Genomic DNA, 12,328 nt, shown 5'->3' with positions numbered 1-12,328 from the left:
GTATTTGACTCTGAACTGACCTAGCAAGCCACTCAGTTGTATCAAACCAGAACATCTGAAGAAGGACTACCACCACCTTCTCAGGGCAATTAGGGATGGGCAATAAATGCCGGCCTCACCCAAATCCCGAGAGTAAAAGAAAGAGAAATATTATATCTGAAAACATACTAGGAAATCTCTCGTGGCATTGCTCACGGTTAGCCAAATTAAATGGTGACCCTGATATTACTCTCCTACGTACCTGGGGACATGCAGTTCCCATACACAAAGGAACAGACAAGGTGGCAGAGACCCATGACAGCAGCTCTCCTCCCCCCAGTCCCTGAAGGTAAGCATGCAGGTGCAGCAGGCGGTTAAGAAGGCAAATGGTATGTTGGCCTTCGTAGCAAGAGGGTTCGAGTACAGGAACAAGGATGTCTTGCTACAGTTGTACAGGGCCTTGGTGAGACCGCACCTTGAGTATTGTGTGCAGTTTTGGTCGCCTTACCTGAGGAAGGACGTTCTTGCCATGGAGGGAGTGCAGCGAAGATTCACCAGGCTGATACCTGGGATGGCAGGAATGACGTATGAGGAGAGATTGTGTCGATTGGGATTATACTCACTGGAGTTTAGAAGATTTAGAGGGGATCTCATCGAAACCTATAAAATTCTGTCAGGCCTGGACAGACTAGATGCAGGAAGGATGTTTATGATGGCCGGGGAGTCCAGAACCAGGGGTCATAGCCTAAGGATAAGGGGTAAGCCATTTAGGACTGAAATGAGGAGGAATTTCTTCACCCAGAGAGTGGTGAACCTGTGGAATTCTCTGCCACAGAGGGCGGTGGAGGCCAGTTCATTAAATATATTCAAAAAAGAGTTGGATATATTTCTTAAGGCTAAAGGGATCAAGGGATATGGGGAGAAGGCAGGGACAGGGTACTGAATTTGGATGATCAGCCATGATCTCATTGAATGGCGGAGCAGGCTCGAAGGGCCGAATAGCCTACTCCTGCTCCTATCTTCTATGTTTCTATGTTTCTATGTTTCACACTAGTACTTCTGAGGCTTCCCCCAAGGGTACAACCATAACAGGTGCCGCATTGTAAAAGGATAGAAATGTGACTCCTCCCACCTCATTTTCCTGTCAGAACGCTGTTAGGTCTCTCGTTTGGAGGGCCCCTGAAGAAATTGGTGGTAGTTGTTATGCCCTCTGTCTCCCCTCACATTGGAGAATCTGAGAAGGACAGCCTGCAAGGCAAAGGGACCTAAAAGAGTGAATGGCCTTTTCTCCAACAGGGACCCATTGGATCCTCAGGTCTGGAGGCCCTTTCACTGCTGTTTTTGTTAAGCCCCTTACAGAGGCTGTCTTTGTGCTCCCCAATTCTGGGCCCAGGCTCCTCCCAGATGGTGGGCCTGTCAGGGCTAATGATCTGAATCTGCAAATATTTGCAGGTCCGGGCCAGGTCAGGTGACTTGACCTTCATGGTGCACTGTGGTTGAATAAAGCTTCAGCACAGGGGAAGGAAAGAAATATCAGGGACAATATGACTTTTAGGTGTGTTTGTTGTAACAGGCTGAGGGGGTTATAGTGCCACCTGTAGAGCATGTAAGAATAACAGGTGTTCATGGAGTATTGGAATATTTTTAAGGTAACAGTGTCATCCTCTGAAGGAAGTAAGAATAGCAGGAATTAGTATTATTGTTACCATTGATTTGAATGGACTGATGTCACTATCATGGCAAAGCAAACAAATTGTTTTCCTATATTAAAGATTAAATAATATTATGAGCTTGCTTCATAGGTTTGGAATGAATCTTTCATTTTGTTACTTTTAGATCTGGTTGGAATAGGATGTGAGCTCAATGGAGCCATATATTCCAATGGCCAAAGCTTTCAACCCAACTGCAAGTACAAATGTACATGTTTGAATGGTGCTATTGGCTGCATCCCTGTGTGCAGGCAGTCCCGACCTCCGCTCGTCTGGTGTCAGAACCCCAAGCGTATTAAAATGCCAGGAAAATGCTGCGAGAAGTGGATCTGTGACGAGTCGAAGAAGCTCAGGAAGACTGCCCCTCGCCATGTGTCCATGTCAGGTAGGAGAACGTGAGCGTAAAGAGGAATACTCATGTTCTGGTTCAGTTGAGGTTTCTGGAGATCTTTGTAAATTGAGGCACTGCCTGAAAGGGTGGTGGAAGCAGATTCAATAATAACTTTCAAAAGGGAATTGGATAAATACTTGAAGGGGAAAAATTTGCAGGGCTATGGGGCAGATAAGTGAGACTAATTGGATAGCTCTTTCAAAGAGCCGGCACAGGCACAATGGGTCAAATGGCCTCCTTCTATGCTGTATCATTCTATGATTCAATGAGGCGCTGTTGCTTGCTGGAGTGTGTTCTCAGCCTCTAATACCTTGCCCAAGTGACATTTCTTCATTTGTGAACTATGACAGTTTTTCTCAGCAGGCTAATTGACAGTAGGTGTGGGGAATCACAGCCAACTTGAGTGTGTACTCAGCGACACATGCACGCATGCCAGCAACAGTCACTGGATGCCAATCACAAGTGGGAATCCTGGATGGTTTCCCGTCTCTAGCCCAGGGGCACTGAAGCCAATTTTGCCACCCCTTCCTCTATCCCAGCTGAGATCAGCTAACTTAGCACAGACCAGATATCGAACCTGGGACCGTCCCAGTCTGTGTGCCTTAGTTTCACATTCCACGGGAGTACGACCACTGAGAAACGGGACAGTTTAGTCATTTTTGACATAATTGATGTCAGTGACAGATGTGCATATGTGGAACAGATTCCCTGCAAAAGTAATTAATTCTAGGTCAATTGATGCCTTTAAAAAGGTCTGGCCTAATACTTGTCAAAAAAGGAGTTTGAGGTTGGTAGATATGTTACTATAGCTGCTTGCTTCATGTAAGGGTTGGGAAGAGAGTATGGACATCTTGGATAGGGTGGAGAATCAATCATTGATGTAGTCATGCAGCAGATTGTGAAAGGAGCAGATTTGAATATCCAAATGGCCTTTTCTCATTCAAACCCTTCTTATGTTATGATGTTGCCTACATGATCACCCCTCCAAATCTCAATTGACCACTTTACCTTCTAAAAAGACCCACACTTAAATACTTTGTCCATATATTTCAGTTGTGTGAGATGTACACGTTTCATTATTAAATTTGTCATCTTCTCCCTTTGGTAACATAATTTCAAAAGTTAATGAGAGATTCCTCAGACCTTCTTCTTGTGTCCTCTTCTCCATCAGGCACAGGCAGTCCTAATAGGCCTGACTTAGGAGAATAGCATTCAAAAGGGAATTGGATAAATACTTGAAGGGGGAAAAAAATTGCAGGGCTGTGGGGAAAGAGCAGGGGAATCGGACTAATTGGATAGCTCTTTCAAAGAACCAGCACAGGCACAATGGGCAAAATGGCCTCCTCCTATGCTGTATGATTCTATAATTCTATCATCATTTGGCTTTGAATCAGCACAAATTCACCCTATAATGCAGCTCTAAATTGCCACAAAGATGGCCTATATTTCAGCAGGCAGGTTACTGTAGAGGAAGTGTTACACGTTGTGCCGCCAATTGTGCCATATGTTGAACCTAGTAAATGTCTTGTTGCTACGTTTTTGAATATTTGGGAAGCAGAGAAGAGAAATGGCCATGGCGGTTTTAGCAGGACTGGGTTGACAATGATGCTAACTCAGTTGTCGATTCTCCCGTGTTCCAGCTTACACAGGCGAATCGGAAGTGTGGCGCCAGAACTGCTTGGTGCAAACTACGCCTTGGAGCACCTGCTCAAAATCTTGCGGAATGGGAATATCGACAAGGATTTCAAATGAAAACAACCGGTGCAAACTGGCGAATGAAAGGCGCCTTTGCTACTTACGGCCCTGCGACATTGACATTACGAAGCATATCAAGGTAACATTCTCAGTCTTATTTGACATTATTAAATTTGTACTCCCAGGGCCATCCCAGCGACTCGCTGAATAAATGCAGTGTGGTACCAAGCCATACAGACCAGTAAGTTTCCTGTTTCGTCCTCTGGTCTGTGTTGAATCAGCTGTCTGAGCCGGACCCCTGTCTTCAGAAGGGAAAACAATCAGACAGGGTTCATGCTCAATTGCTGCCCAGTGATTCCTGCTGGAATCAAAGTCCATCCTGATACCCTCCCAGGTCCCCCAGCTCCCCCAGCATGGTCAAACACTTTGGGGGAGAAATTGGGTATGTAGCGCCACCTGTTAGCGCCTAAAGAGGGCAGTCAGTGGCTGTAGCGCCACTGGCCGCGCCTCCCGCAATATTCAGCGGGGGCGCTAATGGTGGCGTTAGCCTGTTGCGCTGTGCCACCGCCAATGACATCATTGGTGTGCGCAGCGCCCCATTAGCGCCCCGATCACGATATTTGGTAGCGAACACCGCTGTAGCGCCGTTCGCTACCCGCGCCCGGTTCACGGGGCCTTGCTGTGCCGGCAGTGGCGCAAGTTAATGTGGAGGTGCGGGGCAGCCGCTTTTTTCGGCGGCCGCCTGCCAGCACCTCCGTCCCCGGCCTCCTGATCCCCCCCCCCCGCGGCATTGCCGGCTGTTTCCCGAGAGCCCGGCACTTCTCCTTGGTGCCGGGCTCTTTTGCCGGCACTCGCGATCAGGGATCGCGCTGTTGCAGGCCCCTCACCCTTAACAATGGGAGGAAGGCCTGCAGTACCGCAGTGCGCCGTGTCGCAGCGTGTGGCGCTGCAGCACGTTGCGCTGCGATATTCAGTTTCAACGCCCTAAGAGGGACGCGGAGCACCTCGAGCCTCGCCCCGTCTCCCTCTAGGGGTGCTGAAACTGAATTTCTGGCGATCGGTATTACTCCGAACGCTGCGCAAAAATCAGCGCCCAGGCGAACTTGGCGCCACTTTGGCGCCTCAACCGAATTTCTAGGCCTTTGTCAGTACTTACTGCCCAGGTTTTCACATGAAGAATGGTTACCTAGACTAGATACTAGAGGGCTTGCAGTAGCAGCGGAGCAATCATGAGGCAATGCCTTCAGCAGAGGAGGGAAGAAAGGGGCTGAATATTGGGGGAAGGGGGAAACCCATATTCCTTTCCTGATGGAGTCCATACAGGAAAGATGGGGCACTAGGAATACTCAGAGTGGAATAAAATCATCAAATCACAGCAATTTCTCAATCTAAAAGAAATAATTTTGGTGGACAAGATCAACTCTGTCAAAAGCAAAATACTGTGGATGCTGGAAATCTGAAATAAAAACAGAAAATACTGGAAATACTCAACAGGTCAGGCAGCATCTGTGGAGAGAGAAACAGTTAATGTTTCAGGTCAAAGACCTTTCGTCAGATCAACTTTGTAACAACCATGGTCAGATCTGAGATTCTGAAACTCCATCCAAACCCCCAAAATCTAATTTCCAAGAGTCAAGCACTGGATTTACGGAGTCAAAAAGAAGAAAGATTTAGCAGAAGATTTTGTCTGGTTGCTATGGTCCTGATTTTGCAAGGCTTGGCTGGCAGTGCAGGGCCTCATTAAAAGCAAGCAGGGCTGTGTGCCTGATTTGTAGCGTGATGGTTTTAAGGCAAAGTATTGGCTAAGCAAATAGAGGCTGCGCTGGTGTATACCCCAAGCCCTGTTTCAAGTGTGAGTTATGTAAATTTCTCAGTATTCTGGTCAGCTGCACTCCTGGGCAAACAGTCCCCATCAAACCTGACACCACTGATTCCTGTGCTGCTGTTTAGGTGCCATCAGCTTTAAGGCACTGGTTGGGATTGTCAAGATAGGTCATTAAATTTGACTTTTTGAATAAGAAACAGTTTTTCTGCTTGAGGGTCTGTTGCAGAATGCTGTTAGTAATGTATACTTAGTGATTGAGGCAATGTTCACTATTATACTATAATAATCTATCAATAGGCACACTGTTGTAAAAAACTCCACTGGTTCACTAGTGTCCTTTAGGGAGGGAAATCTACCGTCCTTACTTGGTCTGGCGTACGTGGTTAACTTTTAACTGCCCTCTGAAGTAGTCTAATGAGCTACTCAGTCAGGGAAACTAGGGACGGGCAATAAATGCCAGCCTTGCCAGCGACGCCCATATTCCGAGAATGAATAATTTTTATAAATCCCCTTGACAGTTGCTGAAGTTATTCACCTGGGTCGTTATCGCCACACAGGGTAGAAATGCCCCCCTCTTCGTGACCATTCACCTGCCCCATGCCATCAAAAGAGAAGTCTCACGGTCAAACTAGTGCAATATAACGGGTTATTTTAGCCCAACCTGTCCAGCAGGAAACTGACGGGATCAGGTCAGTTGCCTGTTTTATGCCCCTTCTGATTTTGCTTTCCATTGAGAGGAAAATCAGGCAGGTGTAACACGGGGGTCTGATCCAGTCCGACAGTTTTCTTCCCAGTGGGTTTGGTTGAAAATACCCCCGCTCGCCTGTTACGTCCGTGTATAATCAGACACAGACTGCGGAGAACGGTACAAACGGTGTTTACTCAACGTGGCTCAGACTGCAACTGATCTGTACAGATTACTACTCAACGTTATATACAGGTGTGGTCACTGCCGGTACTACAGTATACATGAGCTGTAAAAAGTAGTTCCCCCCCTTAAAGGTACATACATTACAATTCCTCCCCTTTTAGATTAACAGTACCATAACACTCATTTAACAATTAACACTTTTAACATGCAACATTAGCTGAAAATAGTCTATTTATTAATTCAGTCTTTGGGGAGGCTTCCTGATCCTTTCTGGATAGCGCCTTTCCCGAGTGTCTTGCTCTTGGTGCGGAGGCGATTCTGGCCCCCTGTCGTCAGTTGGTTCATCAGCTTCCGATGCTACTGTTTCTGGGGTAGATGCTACCTGTACATTGGGTTCATCACCAGGTACGTATGGGCGAGGCACGGGGTTGACTTGTTCCTGTGACTCTAGGATCTGGTCAGCATGGCGTCTCACGATGCTCTCCCCAACGTCCACTGTGTACATTAGTGGGCCCTGCCGTGTGCATATCGTTCCTGGCTGCCATTTTTCTGTTCGGTAGTCGCGGGCCAAGACTGGTTGCCCTACATTGAAGCTCCTTGTTGGCTTCTCGTGGATGTGCTGGAATTGCTTACTCTCAACATCTCTTCGTACATTTGGTCTGAGCAAATACAGGCGAGATCTTAACCTTCAGTTAAAGAACATCATGGCTGGGGCCTGGTTGGTGACTGCATGTGTCGCATTCTGGTAGGCGAACAGAAAATTGTCCACCTTGTGCTGCAGCGGAATGTTGTCATTGTACATAGCCTTTATTGCCTTTTTAAAGGTTTGTACGAACCTCTCAGCCAATCCATTTGTGGCTGGATGATACGGGGCGGATGTGTAATGCCTTACCCCATTCTTTTCCAAGAACCTCCGGAACTCTTCGTACACAAACTGTGGTCTGTTGTCGGAGCAAATCTGTTCTGGCAAGCCATTCCTGGCAAAAATGGTCCGTAGGACTGCAATAGTTTTCTCCGTGGTGGTGGAGGACATTTTGATGACCTCAGGCAATTTCGAGTGCGCATCCGCGGCTATTAAAAACATTGAGTCCATGAATGGACCAGCAAAATCAATATGCACCCGTTGCCATGGAGATGAGGGCCACTCCCATGGGTGTAGAGGGGCCTGTGGTGGTGCATTTTGGACTTTCTGGCATCCTGAGCAACTCTTGGTCAAGTCCTCGATTTGTTTATCGATTCCCGGCCACCACACATAAGCCCTGGCTAGGCTTTTCATTTTTACCCCTCCCAGATGACCCTCATGAAGCTCATTGAGCACTCTCTCCCTTAACTTGGGTGGAATTACCACTCGGGATCCACACATCAAGGCCCCCTGGCACACTGACAGCTGTTCTCTCCTTGTCAAGAATGCTGGCAACAGCGAGTCGCCATGTGCTGGCCATCCCTTCACCGTCAAATCATATACCCGAGACAGTGTCGGGTCATTTCGGGTTTCCTTTTCGATACAAGCGTTAGTTACCGGTAGGTATTCAACTATAGTAGAATGGAATATTTCGACAGGATCCACTGCTGGTGCTTCCTCCGCAGTAGGCAGTGGCAGGCGTGATAGCCCATCAGCATTTCCATGCTGTTTCGTGCCCTTATATTCAATCTCATAGTGGTGCGCCGCTAGAAAAAGTGACCATCTTTGTAGTCATTGCGCAGTCATCACCGGAACGCCCTTCTTTGGATTAAAAACGGAGACAAGAGGCTGGTGATCAGTCAGCAAGGTGAATTTCTGCCCGTGCAGATAGTGATTGAACTTTTTCACTCCCCACACTAGGCTGAGGGCCTCCCTGTCAATCTGGGCATAGTTACGCTCGGCTGAGGTTAGTGATCGTGACGCAAAGGCTATTGGCCTCTCTGAGCCGTCCGAGAATTTGTGCGACAGCACCGCTCCAATGCCGTAGGGTGACGCATCACATGCCAACCAAATTGGTAATGCTGGGTTGTAATGGGCCAATACCTCTTTCGATGTGATTAGTGTTTTGCTCTTCTGGAAAGCTCATCTACATTCGTCACTCCACTTCCATGGCACCCCAGTTTGCAGTAGGGTGTTCAGTGGGTGTAGTATTGTAGACAAATTTGGCAAGAACTTATGGTAGTAGTTTACCAGCCCGAGGAACGACCTCAGTTGTGACACATTTTCCGGTGCTGGAGCCTTGACTACTGCCTCAATCTTCTCTGGGGACTTATGTAACCCCTCTTTATCGATAACGTGGCCACAATACGAGATCTGTTTTCTAAAAAACTCGCATTTGGGGCGGTTAGCTCGGAGCCCATATTCCTGCAATCTAGTGAGCACCTGCTCCAGGTTGGCAAGGTGATCACTGTCATTTTCGCCCGTGACCAGGATGTCGTCCAAATAACACTGGGTCCCTGGGATCCCTTGCAGGACTTGTTCCATTGCCCTCTGCCAAATAGCCGCAGCTGATGCTACCCCGAATACCAGCCGGTTGTATTGGTAGAGACCTTTATGGGTGTTGATTGTGAGGTATTTTTTTGATGCTTCTTCTACCTCCATTTGCAGATACGCCTGGGCCAGATCAATCTTAGTGAAGCGTTTCCCTCCAGATAGCGAGGCGAAAATATCTTCAATCCGCGGAAGTGGATATTGTACGGTGTGAAGGTTCGGGTTCACTGTTACCTTAAAGTCCCCACAGATGCGAACCTTCCTTGGTTCCCCAGGCGTGCTGCTCAATGACTTTTTCATCACAGGGACGATGGGTGTAGCCCACTCGCTCCAGTCTACCTTAGACAGTACACCTGAACGTTCCAGACTCTCCAGCTCTGCTTCGACGGCTGGGCGGATCGCATAAGGTACCGGTCTGGCCTTAAAAAATTTTGGGCTTGCATTTTCTTCAATTTTAATCGTCGCTGTCATGCTTTTTAGTGTTCCGAGTCCTTGCTGGAACACTTCTTTCGTGTCAGTTAGGATCTTTGACAGTCGCCCAGGTGTGACATCATCATCCTTTTTGTCAGCCACAGTCAGTGCCTGTATGGAATGCCGATCCAGTTGTATTTTCCGGATCCATTCACGTCCCAGTAATGGTGGTCCTCCATCTTGCAATACATACAGGTCTAGTTTTGGTGTTTCCTTACCGTTATATATAACGGTCACCCTTATTTTTCCTTTGGGGTAGACTTTTTGCCCCGTGTACGTCTTCAAAATAATTTTTGTGTCTCTCAAGGGTATGTGTGAGAATAGCCGCGCATAGTCCCATCAGTTTATGACTGTTAGGGCTGATCCTGTGTCCAATTCCATCTTTACCTGGACTCCTGCTATCTTGAGAGTGACCCAAATGGTTCGGTGATCCTCTGTTGTGATCACATTATGTAGTTTCAGACAACTCAGTTCCCTGCTTTCGGAGTCGTTATCACTCTTTTGTTCGTCTGAACTATTCTCCGTTATCTTATGTACCTTCTTGTACTTTCCTTTGGTCGGTTTCTTATTGCTGGTTTTCTTTCCCGACCTGCAGACTCGTGGTATGTGTCCTACTTTTCCACACTGTCTACACACTTTGTCTTTGAACCAGCAGTCATTCTGGTCGTGTGTTGTTCTGCCGCAGCAATAGCACTTCTCTGTTCCATATGACATTTTGTTTGTGCCATATTCTTGCGGTCTCTGTTGTATCTCTGTTGTATCTCTGCAGCACCCCGTGCTGCTGCTTCATATGATACCGCAATGCTGAAAGCCTTTTCCAGCGTAAGGTCCTTTTCAGATAAAAGCCGTTTCTGGGTTCCTTCACTTTGAAGCCCACACATAAACTTGTCCCTTAAGGTATCTGCTAGTCCCGTTCCAAACTGGCAGGGTTTCGATAGCTTGCGCAGTTCCGTTAAATACTCAGCATTACTTTCATCTTTATGCTGGTTCCTTTTGTGAAACTTAAATCTTTCTGCTATCAGCAGCGGTGTGGGGCTTAAGTGGTCCTGTAGGATTGACACTATGTTTTCAAAATCCTTTTCTACTGGCTTCTCTGGGGTTACTAGGTTTCGTAGTAAGCCATACGTTTTTGCATCCATTGAATTCAACAATACCAGCGCTTTCTTGTCATCTGGCACTTCATTCGCCTTGCAGTATACTTCTATGCGATCGACATATGTCGTCCAAACTTCAACTTCATTGTCGAATGCTGTGATACTGCCACTCTTCGGCATTTTTGGGTGTGGTTAGACTGGCTTAAAATGGCGTCTCCCGCGCTTTCCTTTCTTCCCCGCTGCGGCTTAAAATGGCATCTCCTGCGCTGCTGCCAACGCTGCTCTCGGTGGTCCTCGTGGCAAATGGCGATGCCCTGTGGGTTTCGCGCGCTGCTCCTGCGCTGCTGCCAACGCCGCTCTCTGCAGTCCTCGTGGCAATGGCAGCGCCTCGCGTTTTCCTGCGCGCCTCTCTCCCCCGTTGACGCTGCTCGGCCCTTGAACACCGGCTGCACTCTGCTCTCTCTCGTCTCTCTCCCCCATTGACGCCGCTTGGTCCTGAACACTGGCTGCGCCCTGTGCGCTCTGCCCTCTCTCTCTCGCTCCCCGTCGACGCTGCTCGGCCTTTTTCTGTGCCGCTCGGTCAGGCTCTAGCCCGCCGCTGCCCGGGAAGGGTCTGCGCAGTACCTGTTGCCAGCCCGTTTCGCTGGACCACCGTGACTGGAAAGCCAAGCCTGGCTCTCGACAGCCTCCCCTGCGATGCTCAAATCTCCGCTGGATGACTGGGCGGTTGCCCGTGGTCGACGCCCGTGCTTCTGGACTCGACCTCCTTCCACTGTTCTCCAGGAGCGAATTCCTGGGAGGTGATGCAGAGTTGCAGGTGGGTTCAAATCTGCCTCGTCGCCAATGTTACGTCCGTGCATAATCAGACACAGACTGCGGAGAACGGTACAAACGGTGTTTACTCAACATGGCTCAGACTGCAACTGATCTGTACAGATTACTACTCAACGCTATATACAGGTGTGGTCACTGCCGGTACTACAGTATACATGAGCTGTAAAATGTAGTTCCCCCCCTTAAAGGTACATACATTACATCGCCCTATTCACATACCATCATTTTACATTGTGGACCCTGTTCCTCCACTTACTGCTGGGCACAAAAAGCATATTTGTGATTTTGTTACAAATTGTGATCAGAGAAAACCCTCCAACTTTGTTTATGTCACTAACACATAAGCCTAGAAACTACTGTTGCCCATATTATTTACTTAACATGTTCCTTGGCACTCCTCTGTCTGTTATTTTTACGGAGGTGTTAGCTCCTTTGAATTAATGCCTTATTGCCCACGCTAAAATAACAGACAGAGGAATGTCATACAAAGGCTTTGAGATAATATCACCAACCATAATAACCAGGCTATAGTGCGCTGAGGGACTCTTCTCTGTTGGTGTGATAAATGACCAGCAGCCTCGAGGTGTCCTCAGCACAAACCAGATATGAGGTAGGATATTGGTGTTTAACGCATGTACTGAGGACGTCTGGTGGCAGAACCTCAATACTGCACCTTCATTTTTACTATGCATATATAGATATCTTTGATTTTCTATAGTTTGCAAATGGAATGTAAACCATACACTGGTTAACTGGACCTATTGCTCCATCTAGCACTGATATTGTTTATTGGCTCAAACTTGAACTGGCGTGAAGGTGTCATGTGTCCATAAACGCCAACTTGTCTGATCTAAATATCATCACTGTGTATTCACAAAACAGAAACTCCGTGCAAATAGCCAAAAAAATCATGTCACCAAAACATGCTTGCAATGCGCTGTCATCCTGAAGATAAAACAGAAGTTGACCAATGCTTTCCAATGGCCCATTACTTTGAAAGTAATTAG

The 12,328-nt window shown here is 47.6% G+C and overlaps 1 protein-coding gene across 1 annotated transcript in view; it reads left to right on the top strand.

Moving 5' to 3' along the window:
- Window positions 1-12,328, top strand: part of ccn4b (cellular communication network factor 4b) — a 117,896-nt gene that overhangs the window by 99,447 nt on the left and 6,121 nt on the right. The window contains exons 3-4 of the mRNA XM_085992481.1: window positions 1,816-2,073; window positions 3,720-3,913. Of these exons, the coding sequence (XP_085848607.1) occupies window positions 1,816-2,073; window positions 3,720-3,913 (452 nt within the window). The remainder of the gene's footprint in view (window positions 1-1,815; window positions 2,074-3,719; window positions 3,914-12,328) is intronic.

Source organism: Somniosus microcephalus, chromosome 7, assembly GCF_052327205.1.
Source record: "Somniosus microcephalus isolate GS21.2 chromosome 7, FLI_Smic_1.0, whole genome shotgun sequence".
NCBI lineage: Eukaryota > Metazoa > Chordata > Chondrichthyes > Squaliformes > Somniosidae > Somniosus > Somniosus microcephalus.
Note: the sequence above shows the minus strand (reverse complement) of the source record. Positions and strands in the feature narration are given on the sequence as shown.